General features: G+C 38.6%; 1 protein-coding gene across 5 annotated transcripts in view; it reads left to right on the top strand.

The window, feature by feature from the left end:
• Fbxl13 (F-box and leucine-rich repeat protein 13) overlaps positions 1-13564 on the top strand; it is a 189409-nt gene that overhangs the window by 26450 nt on the left and 149395 nt on the right. For all 5 annotated transcript variants that reach the window (XM_013510517.1, XM_013510515.1, XM_013510514.1 and 2 more), the window contains exon 7: positions 2149-2322. In XM_013510517.1, the coding sequence (XP_013365971.1) occupies positions 2149-2322 (174 nt within the window). The remainder of the gene's footprint in view (positions 1-2148; positions 2323-13564) is intronic.

Raw genomic sequence — 13564 nt, 5'->3', positions numbered from 1 at the left:
TTTTTTTTTTTGGTTTTTCTCCGGTACCGGGAACCGAACTCACGACCTTGCACTTGCCAGGCAGGCGCTTTGCCGCTGAGCTAAATCCCCAGCCCACTATTTATTCTTTTTCAGCATTCAATTTAATAAACTGTGATTTCAACATTAAGTGATTTTTTTATTGATAAATTTCGAGTCTTCACTAGGACATGCACTAGGAATGAAACAACTGAAACACAGACCCTAAGTAATTCCCTACAAAAATACCATTTGCTTGTTATCTATCTATTATTACTGTATGTTGTTTTAGAATATTCAGAGTGACTACTAGGATCAAACATAGAAACATACTGGAATTCTTTTATAGTTACATTATTTAGTGGGCAATAATTTATTAATATTCTTTGAAATACACAGTCTTGGTAAACAGGAAAAAGGATGAAATTAAATCCCTTTCTTTTGTGGTTGCCTCGTGGAGGGCAGGGTCTGGACAGCAAACCCAGACTGGCCCAGATGTTGACGCTGGTGGTACCACACAGGCAGGAAGAGTAAGAAGACTTTCTATAGAATGCTTAAGATAGCACTAGACTCTGTGGAGGATACTGGGAAGCAAAAGTGTAGTTCTTACTCCCAGATATGTATAATCTATGGATACTGAGCTGATGTTCTGGTAGGCTGCCCTCTGGCCCTTCCCTTTCATGAACCACCTTTCCAACATTGCCAGGTAAACAGTTCTGTTTTAGGTACCACTGTGTGCATCTGCTCATTCTGTGCTTTCTACCACTTGTGTAGTAAGTTATTGTTTTGATCACTGTCCTTCATTCCTAATCACTGATTAGATGTTGAAGGGCGAAATAGCCCCTTTTACAAGTCCCTTAAAATAATCCTGCAACAAGCAGTGTTCTTTTAATCTAACACGTATACTGATCATGATGTTTTGTACACATTTGTTGGTAGGCTATGTATTATATATAAGGCATATTATCCTTAATACATATATGAGTTATACAGTTGAGTGTTCAGAGAAAATCTTTTCTTCTAGTTGCACAATTTCCTGGTGGAGTGAAGATGGCAGCTGTGTGCAGGGAGCAAGGACCAGGGACACCCGTGTGTTGTGTGTGTGCTGATTCTCTAGTGTGTGCTCTTCCTTAGCCTCTAGTATGTGTATTACAGTGAAATTGTGTGTGTGTGTGTGTGTGTGTGTGTGTGTGTGTGAGACAGAGAGAGGCAGAGACAGAGATGACAGAGAGAAGGCGAGAGAGAAATACTTGTTTTTCTTTATGGCATCATCTTATGTGCTTTTCTTGTTGCTGAGACAAAATACTCAACACCTAAAGTTAAAGTAGGGAAGGTTTATTTAGCTCACAGTTTGCAGAGATTTCAGTCCATAGTTGGCTGGCCCAAAGGCAAGGTGGTGTGGCAGAGAGACATCACAGAGGAGAAACAGTACCTGGAAAGAAGGCAGATGAGAGCATACCACCCCTCTTCCTGCCCCTTATATTTTTTGAAGGTTACCTGCCCTAGGGCAGGTGTAGCACTTACCCTGAGCCGGAACTGTGCCAAAGCAGTCAGTGGACTGATTTAGTCACCACACACCCTTAATCCCAGCACCACACACTCTAGATTGAGCCACCTCTGAAAAGCCCACCTACGACTGCATGAGGCTTTCGGGGTACATCTAGACACAAGCCATAACAGGCATTTTACTTTTACAGTTTCCAGGAGTGTATCAAAGTTAAGATGGGAACTTCCTGTAATGATAAATCAGGCAAATTTCCAAATAATTTCCTTTCAACTCTCTTCCTTTTTGGCTAGGTCTGTGCTAATTACCTACCTTCCATACCCTAAGTACCAGTTCTGTTATTACCGGAAAGATCACGTTTGGGCCTCAGTTTCCTCATGTACGAAAGAGGAGACAAGACTAGCTCACTAAGACAGCTGCCTCGGTTGTATGACAGCAAATGGAAATGATCTGTAAAGCTTTGGTGGTTCAGGGAATATTAAGGATGCATATGGAAAATAGTGCTTTTTGTAATGATGACAGTTAATAAGGTTTAATTGGTGCTCTTATTGTTTAAAGGATTATGCTTGAAACATTGCACACATATCCATCTTCTCATTTGACACTGCAGAGTAATTCCCTGGAAATTATAAATTATTTTGCTGCAGATATTACAACATGAACTTGAATTGAAAAAATGGAAAAGTAAGTCAGAATTGAAAATAACTGAGGAAACTGCAGAAGAACCTATTTATCTTAAGCAAAGTTCATCTGAAGTCCATCTTGCGGATGACACTACACAATGTGACATTTCACTATTACCTGAAAGAGCAATAGTACAGGTTTGTATGAATTTATTACATATTTTTAAATTAAAAGTTGTTATTAGTACATGTTTGCGGTATGTAGTGAAGACATTCATTCTGGGTAGTTGGAACGTATACATAACACATCTTAATTTTTTACACACTTGCCCTTCTTCCTCCCTTGTCAGTACTTCTTAGCCTCCTTCCCACTTGCCAAAGATCTATCTCCCTATTTCCTCATCTTTATCTTTTATTTTGCTCTTTGATTTATTCATACTTTAGGCTTCTCATATAAGAGAAACCATGCAATGTTTAAACCTGGGTGCCTGATTTATTTCACTTAACTTTATGATCTCAAGGTGCATCCATTTTCCTATAAATGACTCAAACTTATCTTCCTTTATAGCAGAGTAGTACTCCATTGTGTAGAAATGGCACATTTTCTTTATCCATTCATTTGCTAATGGACATATAGGTCACTTCCACAATTTAGCTTGCTATAGACATGAATATGTATGTATCACTGTAATACGCTGTCCAACTCTTTCTTGAAGATACCTACAAGGGAAATAACTGGGTCAAATGAAATTTCTGTTTTAAGCTTTTTGAGGAATCTCTATGCTGATTTCCATAGCTGTTCCAGTTACATTACCACCAGCAGTGTAGAAGGATTCCTATTTCCCTGCAGCTTTGCCAACATTTGTTATTATTTGACTTACTGATGATAGCCATTTTTTTCTGGAGTAAAATGGGATATCAGTGTTGTTTTAATTGAATTTCTCCAATTGCCAGTGATGTTGAATATTTTTTCATGTATGCACTGGCCATTTGTACTTCTTCTGCGAAGCATCTATTCATTTCAGTTGCCCATTGTTGGATTGGCTCTTTTAATCAGAGGAGTGTTTTTTATTTTTAGTTCTTTGTATATTTTATATCTTAATCCTCTGTCCAAGGTGTAGTTGGCAAAAAATTTTTCCCATTCAGTAGGTTGTCTCTTCACTCTGTTGGTTATTTCTTTTGTGGTGCCAAAGCTTTTTAGTTATATTTGATATAAACTCATCTGTTAATTCTTGGTATTAACAATTCCTGTGGAATTGGGGTTCTGTACAGAAAGTTCTTGCCTATACCTATGTCAGGAGTTTTATCTATTTATCTCCCAGTAGATTGTTTTTGTTTTAACATTTAGATCTTGATCTATTATGATTTTAGTTTTAGTACATGGTGAGAGATATGGGTCTAGAGTCAATCTTCTGCTTGTGCATAGCCAGTTTTCCCAGCACCGTTTATTAAAGAGGTGTTCCCTACTGCATGTTTTGGCCCCTTTGTCAAAGATCAGGTAGCTAAATCAGGAAGCTATTTCACCATCCTCTACTCTGTTCCACTGCTCCACATATCTGGTTTTAACAATACCAAACATACAGCAAACATAAACATTAAAACTCATTTTAATAATTTCACCCTTTTGTCAATACTCCTTATAGACCATACTGCACTGCTGTGTGCTTCATCCAGGATGTGTGTGTCAGGGGGATTAGAGAAGAAGGGTAAAGGGAAGAGCGTATATCAGTGGGAAGAGAAGGGAAGACAAATGTCAGTAGGTAAAAATAGATGGGAAATCAGACTCTGTTGGGGTTATTTTATAACTGGGTTAAAGGGCTGTTGTTGAGGAGGTTTGAGAAAGTATTTGTGTAGGTGGGAAGATGTATGTATGCCAATGGGTGGAGTGTATTTAGAGATCGAAGGAGGTTGTGATGTTTTGGTGCCTGTTAATATGTTTGCAAGTAACTGTGTTTGATCCTGTAAGCCCAGTTTTGTTAAGGGTTACCTGACATGCCCTTAAGTGGCATTCCTTGCTTCTGATTCTCTAATGAACTTTTACAGTTCCCTGTTATATTCATGTTGTTAGGTAGATGGAGAGTAGGTAGAGAAGACAAGGAGGCAATATAATGACCAGGGAAGCACAAAAATGATGTGGGGAGAAAGTCAAAAGATAGGAGCGAAGAAACACTAAAAGAAAAAGCAGGTCAAAGGAGAATCCTTGAAATTTAAAGTATAATAATCAGCCAATACCTATACAGAAAAAATCCCCCCAAAAAAGAAGAGAAAAAATGAAAATAGAAAGAAAACCAACCAAGATGACCCAAGTGCGACGAAATAGCAAGGTCACAATAACTACAGTTACCAAGATAATAATACAAATAAGAATTAAAAACCTTCGCATAGTTGTTTTGGCCTTAACCCAGAGCCCTCCCTGCACAGGCATCGCTGCCTGGTTTCGAGTAGCTATGCAGTTTTCCCCTGTGGGTGAGACCGTTGCCTGACGGTTGCCTGTCTGAGGGCTGCTGCTTGCTCCAAGCCCATGTCCTGGTTTCAGGCTCGAGGAGCCCCCCCACTGCAAACCTCTGTGGAGCCAATTACCTTGATTAACTGCCAAGTGGTTAAATATCGTAGGCATCTCTGTGCCCTACCTCCTCAGGTTTTCCTTGCCTCTCATATGGCACGGGTCCAGGCGCTGTTTAGTGCCTCTCTGACCACAGATGTCTGTGTCAGCAGAACCAGTTTTCCCTTCCTTCTGTTCTGAGCTGGTAGTTGTTCCCTCTCCCACTGGAGCCTACTGATAGTCATAGGAATGATGCTGAATATTCCATGTACAGCATTCCCACTGTATGTGGGAGGAGTAGCCTGCCTCTGCTGCTGCTGCTGCTATATCGATGGTGATGATGGGATTATGGTGATGATGATGATGATTGGCTGCACTGGAGAAACCTCCTTTCTCCCTGGTGTCCCACCACCTGCTGGCACTAGAGTTTTGCCCGCTGGCCCTGCAAGAGAGTACGAGGGTGCATGACAATTACATTCTATGGGACTTCTGTTTTCAGCTTTGAGTACTCCAGTTGGAAATGTTTCACTTCACTGCATCCAGTGGGAGGATAGTGATGCTGTGTGTCACCGTGCCAGGCTGTCACTGAAGGGCTGGCTTGTCCCTCCCTTGGTCTTATTCTTTCCCAAGATGGTGCGTATGTTGGGTCTAGGGTGGGAAGTTGGGTACCGTGATCTAGGAGTAGACCGGTTTCCCCTGTCCCACCCTCTAGACACTGGATTTTAATCCAGCTGGTTTATCTTTTAATTTATGCTCCAGTATCATACTTTATCTTTCACCCCATCTCAGGGTAACTGCTTTTCTTCAACGTCTATCTGGAGACACTCACTACAGCTGTTGCTCCCTGGTCAGCCATTATGGAGCTCCTAATTCTTGTACATATATAAGCTTACCATATATGTATAAGTTGGAGTTAGGATAAGTATATTTTGCTCCTTGTTTCCTACTTTACAAATTACCTGCTCCTCTCTTGACTTTTTTCCCAATTTTAATTCCCAAGATTTTTATATTGGTCTGTAATAGCTCTTTGTATACTGGAAATATTAGTGCTTTGTCTGGAATATATTTGGAGATTTTTTTACCCATTTCTGAGGTTTTCATTTTTTGTCTGTAGAGTCTTTTGATAACAGAAAATGTAAAGTTTAAGGTAATAAAGTCATTGCTCTTGCCCTAATTATTTCTCTTTTTAGTTGTTAGTTGTTTTTCTCAGCCATATCATATTCTTTTTTATGGTTCTTCAGTTTTTTTCTGTGAATTTGCATGTTTTTTGACATGAAAGTTTGTGTATTTCTTTATTTCATCAGTAATTGTTCTAGTGTTTACATTGTACATTTTAAAAATATCATGGATTACCTTAAAATAATATTGTGCTACTTTACGTGTAATGTAAAAACCTAAAAACAGTATAATACTCTTCTCCCCTTCTGTGTCTTTTTGATATTATTATCATATACTTTGTTTCTATGTATTTATAAATTCTACTATATAATTTATTATATTTGACTTAAACAATTATCTTTTATCCAGAACATTAAATTTTTTTTTTTTTTTTTTTTTTTACATGTAATATGGGCCGGTTTCTTCTCGAGAGCAGCCCATTATTTTCCTGGGGTTTCCACTCCCTCAAGAGAAGCACAAGTGTTTCCCATTACAGAAACTTTTCTGGCTCTCTTTCTTGGGGGCCCAAGATACACTTCTTTGAATGTGTGCCTTTTAATTTCTGCCTAATAAACCCTTCCTGTGCCTCTTAAAAATTTTTTTTAAAAATAAAAATTTAATAGCCTTAGACTTATGGAAAATTTGCAAGTATGGTACAAATAATTTTTTCCTGAAAAATCTGAGAATAATTTGCCAATGTGATGCCTTGTCATACTTGTATATTATTGGTATAAACAGGGGCTTTCTTTCTCAACATCAGTCATCAAGATCCTCAGACTCAATTCAGGTTTCTTCAGACCACATTGTTGTCATGACTTTTGGTCTCCTTTACTCTGGAACAGTTCCTCAGTCTTTAATTTTCATGACCTTGTAAGGAAGATTAGACAAGTTTTATTGTAGGCTATCGTCAATTTTAGCTTGTTTTACTAATCTTCTTCTACTAATGTTCATCTACTGACCTTCATTAGTAGATTATTCATGTTATGAATTTTTATTAAAGCACACAGACATTATTCTTTTGTGTTCTCATTGCATCCTCAGGGGCACAGGATTTGGAGTTGGCAGATGTCCTCTTTTTGGACTCTACTTGCCTCACACTCTAAGGCCCTCCAGTAAGCTACATTTCCTCAGTTTGCCTTTATTTTCCTTCTCTGGGCTCTGACATTCCACTTTGGGCTACTCCTCCTTGAGGACCACCTTCTTACCCTCTTTGGGCTCCAAAATTCTGTACCACTCCTTTGATTTTTTTTTTGTTGTTGTTTGTTTGTACCACTCCTTTGAATATATACTCTCCTTTCCACACTTGATCTGCTGCTCTGTCCTAAGTCTTTTCTTCTGTGCCACTTACCTTGGCATGGGTGGTGTGTTAGTCAGTTTTCTGGTACTGTAACAAAATACCTAAGAAAATCCACTTAAAGGAGGAAAAGTGTATTTTGACTCATGGGTTTTAGAGGCTTCAGTCCATGGTTAACTGGCTCCAGTGCTTTGAGGTTTGTGGAAAGACAGAAACATCTTGGTGGAAGCACATGTCTGAGGAAAGCTGCTCTCCTCATGGTAGCCAGGAAGCTGAGAGAGAAACAAAGTGCCCTAGAAAAAGGGCTGGGGTACAAGGTACACTTCCCAGGGGCTTATCACTATGACCCACTCCCTTCAACTAGGCCCCACCTTCTACATTTCCACTACCTCCTAATAGGCCAATAAATTATAAATCCATCAATGGATTAACCTACTGATGAAAGTCAAGCCCTCACGATCCGATCACCTTCCTAAAAGCCCATCAGCTGCCAACCAAGCCCTTAGCAATATGCTTTGGAGCATTTTAGATCCCAACTGTAAGAGATGCCTTCCCTGCTTGGCTGATGGCTTTGGGACTGAAGTGAATGGGAAAGAGAAAGGAAAGTGTGGGGCAGTGGCTCAATTTTCTTTTACAGAAAACCACAGGAAGCAAAAGTATTTTAAGATTTTTTTGTCTTTATCACTAAAGTTTAAGCAATTTGATTATGATGTACACTGATACAGTTTTCTTTGTTTGTCCTTCCTGACGTTCACTATTTTCTTGGGTTTTTTAGCAAACTTGGAAAATTTTCTGCCATTATTTCTTTAAATATTTTTATGTCTTATTTCTTCCTTTTATGCAACTGGAACTCCTAATTATACCTCTGTTAGGTAACTTGATATTGTCCCCCAGGTCACTGAGTTTCTGGCTGTTTGCTTTTTCTTTTGTGCTTCATTTTGAATAGTAGTCATTACTATTTCAAGTTCAGTAATTTTTAATGGACTGTCTAGTCTGTTAGTCTCTTCTGGAGAATTTATAAATTACAGATACTGATTCATTGGGTTCATTTTAAAAATATGACTTCTTTTAAGTTCATTTTTCCTTTAAGTCCTTTAGGCATTTTTCATAATAGCTCTTCACAAGAATTTGTCTTCTAGTTTTGTTATCATTGCAATTTCTCTGTGTGTTTGTATTTTTTTCATGCTGTGTGTGTGTGTGTGTGTGTGTGTGTGTTTGTGTCTGTCTGTCTGTGTGGTCGTTGGCATTAAACCCAAGGCTTTTACATAGAAGTATATCCCCAGCTCATGTATTTTTTATTGTGACAGAGTTTTGCTAAGTTGCCCAGGATGCATTCAAACTTGTAAACCTCCTGCCACAGCCTCCAGAGTGCTGGGGTTGCAGGCATGAGCGACCATGCCCAGCTATTTACCTGCTTCTTTATAGATCTAGTAATTTTTATTATATGCTGGGCATTTCATAAGTTACATTGTTGAGTGTCTAGATGTTTCTCTTAAAGGAGAGTTCCTATTACTTTAAAGGAAAAGTCTAGAATGACTTTTGCACTAAGGCTAGTGTTATGGTTTAGATCTAAAATGTTCCCCCAAAGTTTCACATGCTTGGAGGTGTGGCCTGGTTGGAGGGGGTGGGTCAACATGGAAGGGTTTATTCTTGTCCCTAGCTGCTCTGTATCTCTGAGCAACTTTCCTTTGCCAGGCCTTTCTACCATGTGGTTTCTGGCCAACCATGAACTGAACCCAGTGAAGCTGCAAGTCAAAATCAACCTCTCCTCCTTTGGGTTGCAGGTGTTGGGTATTTTGTCCCTGCAGTGGGAAGGCTGACCAATGCAACTAGTTTGTCCCTATTCCCATCATGAGACCTTTCTGGGTCTTTATTGAATGCTCCAAGTGTTCAGTGGCATGTCTCCAGTCTAGTTTGTCTTAACTTGTAAATTTCCCCATCTATATGAACTCTAGTAGTGGCTCAGTTTATACATCCTGGATAGATGTATTATTTCTGGTTGTTATATTTTATCTGACTTCACCGACTCTCACTCGGCACTCTGCTGGCTTTCCTTTTGAACTCGGCTGTTCTTGTCATTGAAGGAGCTCAGGACCTTACTGTTGCTGAGAATGTCTTAGGGGAGCTCTGACCCTCACTTTGAGCATCACTTCCTGGCTCCAGAGGGGAAGATGATGCACTGCTCAGTCTCCTGGAGAAGCTTGTCGCAATGGCTTTTCTGATAGGAGCACTCTGCTTAGAATATAATCAAAGACGTAAAGATTCATATGCAGATGTCTAAAGCTCTTTTTCTGCCTAGCTCCAACTTTTCTACTCATAAATTCCAAAATTAACTACGTGAACTCAAAAATCTATCTCCTCAGCTTAGCACATCTATTTAGTATCCCTCTGTCATAGTAGCCAGTAAATATTTCCAGGTAGAACCCTGGATTAGCATAGGGTTCATCATATTTATTTACCTTCTTTCAGACATCACAATATTAAGCTGTCTGCTGTTCAACATCTAAAATCAGCTTTTTCAAATATTTTGTCCATTTTCTAGCATTCTGTGGTGGGAAAGATAGTCTAGTACCAGTTACTTTGTCCTCGTTAGAGATAGAAACTGTTGATGGCTTTCTGAACCCGCAGTGGCAGCAGATGTCAGCCCAAACAGTTTCTGGCTGTCCTTCGGTGGGCCTCTTCTTCCTTCCATTTCTCTCAGAGTCTGGTTAAACTCTTGCTGTGGGCTCATTATTTGTGTTCTTTAAAATTCTTAGGTTGAAGCCCTTGTAGCAAATGTGACTGCATGTGGAGATAGGACCCATGATGAAGTGATAAAGAAAAAGGGCAGAGGGTGTTATCAGTCAGGGTTTTACTAGAGAAACAGATATAACCCAAAATGTACAAATGTATAAGAAATTACAAGATTGGCTTATGACAGTCAGCCACAGAGTTGGATGAGGAAGCGCGCTGAGGTGTCTGCACACTGGAGACCGAAGGATTCAGTCCAGGGTCTGGAGCTCACTGCAGGATCCATGCAAGTCTGTATCGGGAAGCCGATGGATCTGCGGTGGAAGGCTGACGAGTCTATGCTGGAAGGCTGAAGGATCCAAGGCAGAATTCGAAGAGTCTATGCTACAAGCCAGGAGATGCTGTTCAAGCTGAAGGTGAAGACTGGAGCTCCTCTGAAGAATGGAAGCTAGAAAGTCTGTGCCAGTGGGATGAAGGATCTGTGCTAGCAGCTGAGGGATCTGCACTGAAGCCAGGAAGTGATGCTCAAAGTAAGAACCAGAGCTCACCCAAAAGGTACCAAAGCCATCCTCAGTGACAGTGAGGTCTCTCTCTCTCTCTCTCTGTGTCTCTTGTCTCTCTCTCTCTATTTTTGTGTATTAGGGAATGAACCCAGAGTCTCTGCACTGCATGGTATTTCCAACTGGGTTTTTAGACAGGGTCCCTGAAATTGCTGAGTTGCCAAGGTGAGGCTTGAATATACAGTCATCCTGCCTCAGCCTCCCAGAGTTTATGGGTATGCATTTCCATGCCAGCTCATGCCAATTTTTCTTATTTTCCACATATGAGAGAGAATATGCAGTACTTATGCTTCTATGTTTGCAAAGTGATGCCATTTAATTCTTTATATCCAAATGATATTCCATTCTGTATATGTACCACATTTTCTTTATTCACTTCTCCGGTTATGGGCATCTAGGATAATTCCATGTCTTTGCTACTGTGAACACAATAAACATGATAATACGAGTATCTCTTTTGTGTGCTCATATCATTTCCTTTGGTGAGAAACTTGGATCACATGGTAGATCTATTTTCAGTTTTTGAGAAGTTTCCATACTGGCTGAACTAATTTACATAGGCACCAACAGTGTGTAAGAGTTTCTTCTCTACATATTGGCCAGCACTCATTATTACAGTTATTATTTAAAAAAAATAGTCATTCTAACTGGGATGAGATGGTATTTCATTATTGTTTTGATTTGCATTTCCCTAATGGCTAATGATATTGAGCATTTTTTTTTCACATATTAGCCATTTGTATTTCTTCTATTGAGAAGTGCCTATGTAGATCCTTTGCCCATTTTAAAATTGGATTGTTTGTTGTTAAGTTGTTTGAGTCCCTTATATATCCTAGATATTAATTCTCTGTCAGATGAACAGCTGGCAAATATTTTCTTCCATTCTGTAGGTTACCTTTTTACTCTGTTGATTGTTTCCTTTGTGGTGTAGAAGCTTTTTAGTTTGGTGTAATCCTACTTGACAGTGCTTGCTCTTGTTTCCTAAGCTTTTGAGGTCCTATCCAGGAAATTTTGCATGTACCAGTGCTCGAGTATTTTCCCTATGGTTCCTTCTAGTACTTTCAATATTTCATTTCAGGTCTTATATTTAGGTCTTTGATCCATCTTGAGTTGATTTTTTTTTTTTACAGGGTGAGAGATAGGGATCAAGTTTTAATCTTCTGCTTGTCGTTATCAGGTTTTCCCAGAATTATTTATTGAAGAGGCTGTCCTTTCTCCAATGTATGTCATTGGTATCTTTGTCCAGAATCAGTTGGGTGTAGAAGTGTGAGATTATTTCCGGGATATCTCTTCTGTTCTGTTGGTCTCTGTACGTGTTTTATGCCCATGTTATATGGTTTTATTACTGGTTCTGATATATCTTCAAATGAAGTGTTGTGATGCCTCCAGCTTTGTTATTTTTGGTGAAGATTGCTTTAGCTAGTAGGGTCTTTTGTACTTCTATATGATTTTTAAAGTTATTTTTCTATTTCTGTGAAAAATATCATAGTATTTTGTTTGGGGACTGCATTGAATTTGTAAATCACTTTGCATAGCATGGACATTGTAACAATACTAATTCTAACCCATGAACACTGATCTTTTTCATCTTTTTGTGTCTTTTTCAATGTCTTTTATCAGTGTTTTGTCATTTTCATTGTAAAGTCTTTTACTTTCTTAGTTAAGCTTATTTCTAGTTTTTTTTTTTTTGGCAACTATTCTCAGCAAATTTGTTATTGTTGTATAGAAAGGCTAAAGATTTTTATATATTGATTTTGTATCCCACTATTTTACTGAATATTTATCAGTTCTAATTGTTTTCTGAGTGGAATCTTTAGTCTTAGATGGAATTCTTTACATAGAATCATATCATCTGCAAACAGGGATAGTTTGATTTCTTCCCTTGCTATTTGTGTGTCCTTTATTTCTTTTGTTATATTGCTCTGGCTAGAACTTTCATACTGTATTGCATAATTATGGCAAGACACTCTTGTCTTATTTCTGATCTTACAGGAAATGTTTTTCCATTTCGTATGATATTGGCTATGGGTTTGTTATATGCATCCTTTATTGTATTGAGGAGTGATCCTTCTGTACCTAACTTGTTCAGGACTTTTGTCATGAAATGATGTTGAATTTTTCATATGCTTTTTCTACATCTATTGAGAGGATCATATGATTTTTATCCTTCACTTTGTTGATGTGTTGTTTACTGATTTGCCTATGTTGAACCATCCTTGCATCTTTCGGATCAAATCACCTTGAATCACAACAAATGATCTTTCTAATGTGTGATGAATTTCATATGCTAATATTTTGTTGAGAAATTTTCCATCTATATTCATCAGGGATATTGGCCTCTAGTTTTCTTTTTTGTTTATGTTCTTGTTGTGTCTTTGTCTGGTTTTGAGAACAGGATAACCCTTTGAAAACTGAACCCTTTCAGTTCTTTGGGCTTTTATGAGAAGAACTGGTGTTTGTTCTTCTATAAAGTTTGATAAAATTCAGCAGTGAAGCTATCTGGCCCTGAACTTTTCTTTGTTAGGAAACTATTACTGATTCAATCTCATGACTCGCTACTGGTCTACTCCGAGATTTTTTTTTTTAATGTCCTCATGGTTCAGTTTTGATGGTCATTAGTGTCCAAAAGTTTGTCCTTTTCTTCTAGGTTTCCAACTTGTTAGCACATAGTTTTTTTTCCGACAATTCCTAATGATTCTTTGTATTTCTGTGATATTAGAGGTAATGTCTACTTTTAAAATCATATTTATTTGGGTTTTCTCTCTTCTTTCTTAGTAAGCTTTGCTAAAAGTTTGCTAATTTTGTTTCTCTTTCCCAAAATATCAAGGTCATGTCTGGGGTTATAACTTTCTTTCACCCCAGGCTCCAACACCCCAGCCCCATGATGGAAAGTAAAGATTCTCTTGGGGTTTAGATCTATGGAAATAGATCAGAGTGTTCAAAGTGTAACATGCTCAAGCTAAAAGGGAACTTAAAATTTTTTGTGTAACCTTTTACCTTATATGATAGGGCCAGCTGAGGATCTGAGAAATGATATGATATACCCACAGTCAGACAACTACAAAACCGAGACCAGCACTTGATTTTCCTATTTCCTCAGCTAAGATTATAGGTGCTGTGTCTTTGTTTCTCCTCTTTTGGAGCATTCTAGAGAAA

This window comes from Chinchilla lanigera, unplaced genomic scaffold, assembly GCF_000276665.1.
Source record: "Chinchilla lanigera isolate Chin_1 unplaced genomic scaffold, ChiLan1.0 scaffold00009, whole genome shotgun sequence".
NCBI classification, from domain to species: domain Eukaryota; kingdom Metazoa; phylum Chordata; class Mammalia; order Rodentia; family Chinchillidae; genus Chinchilla; species Chinchilla lanigera.
Note: the sequence above shows the minus strand (reverse complement) of the source record. Positions and strands in the feature narration are given on the sequence as shown.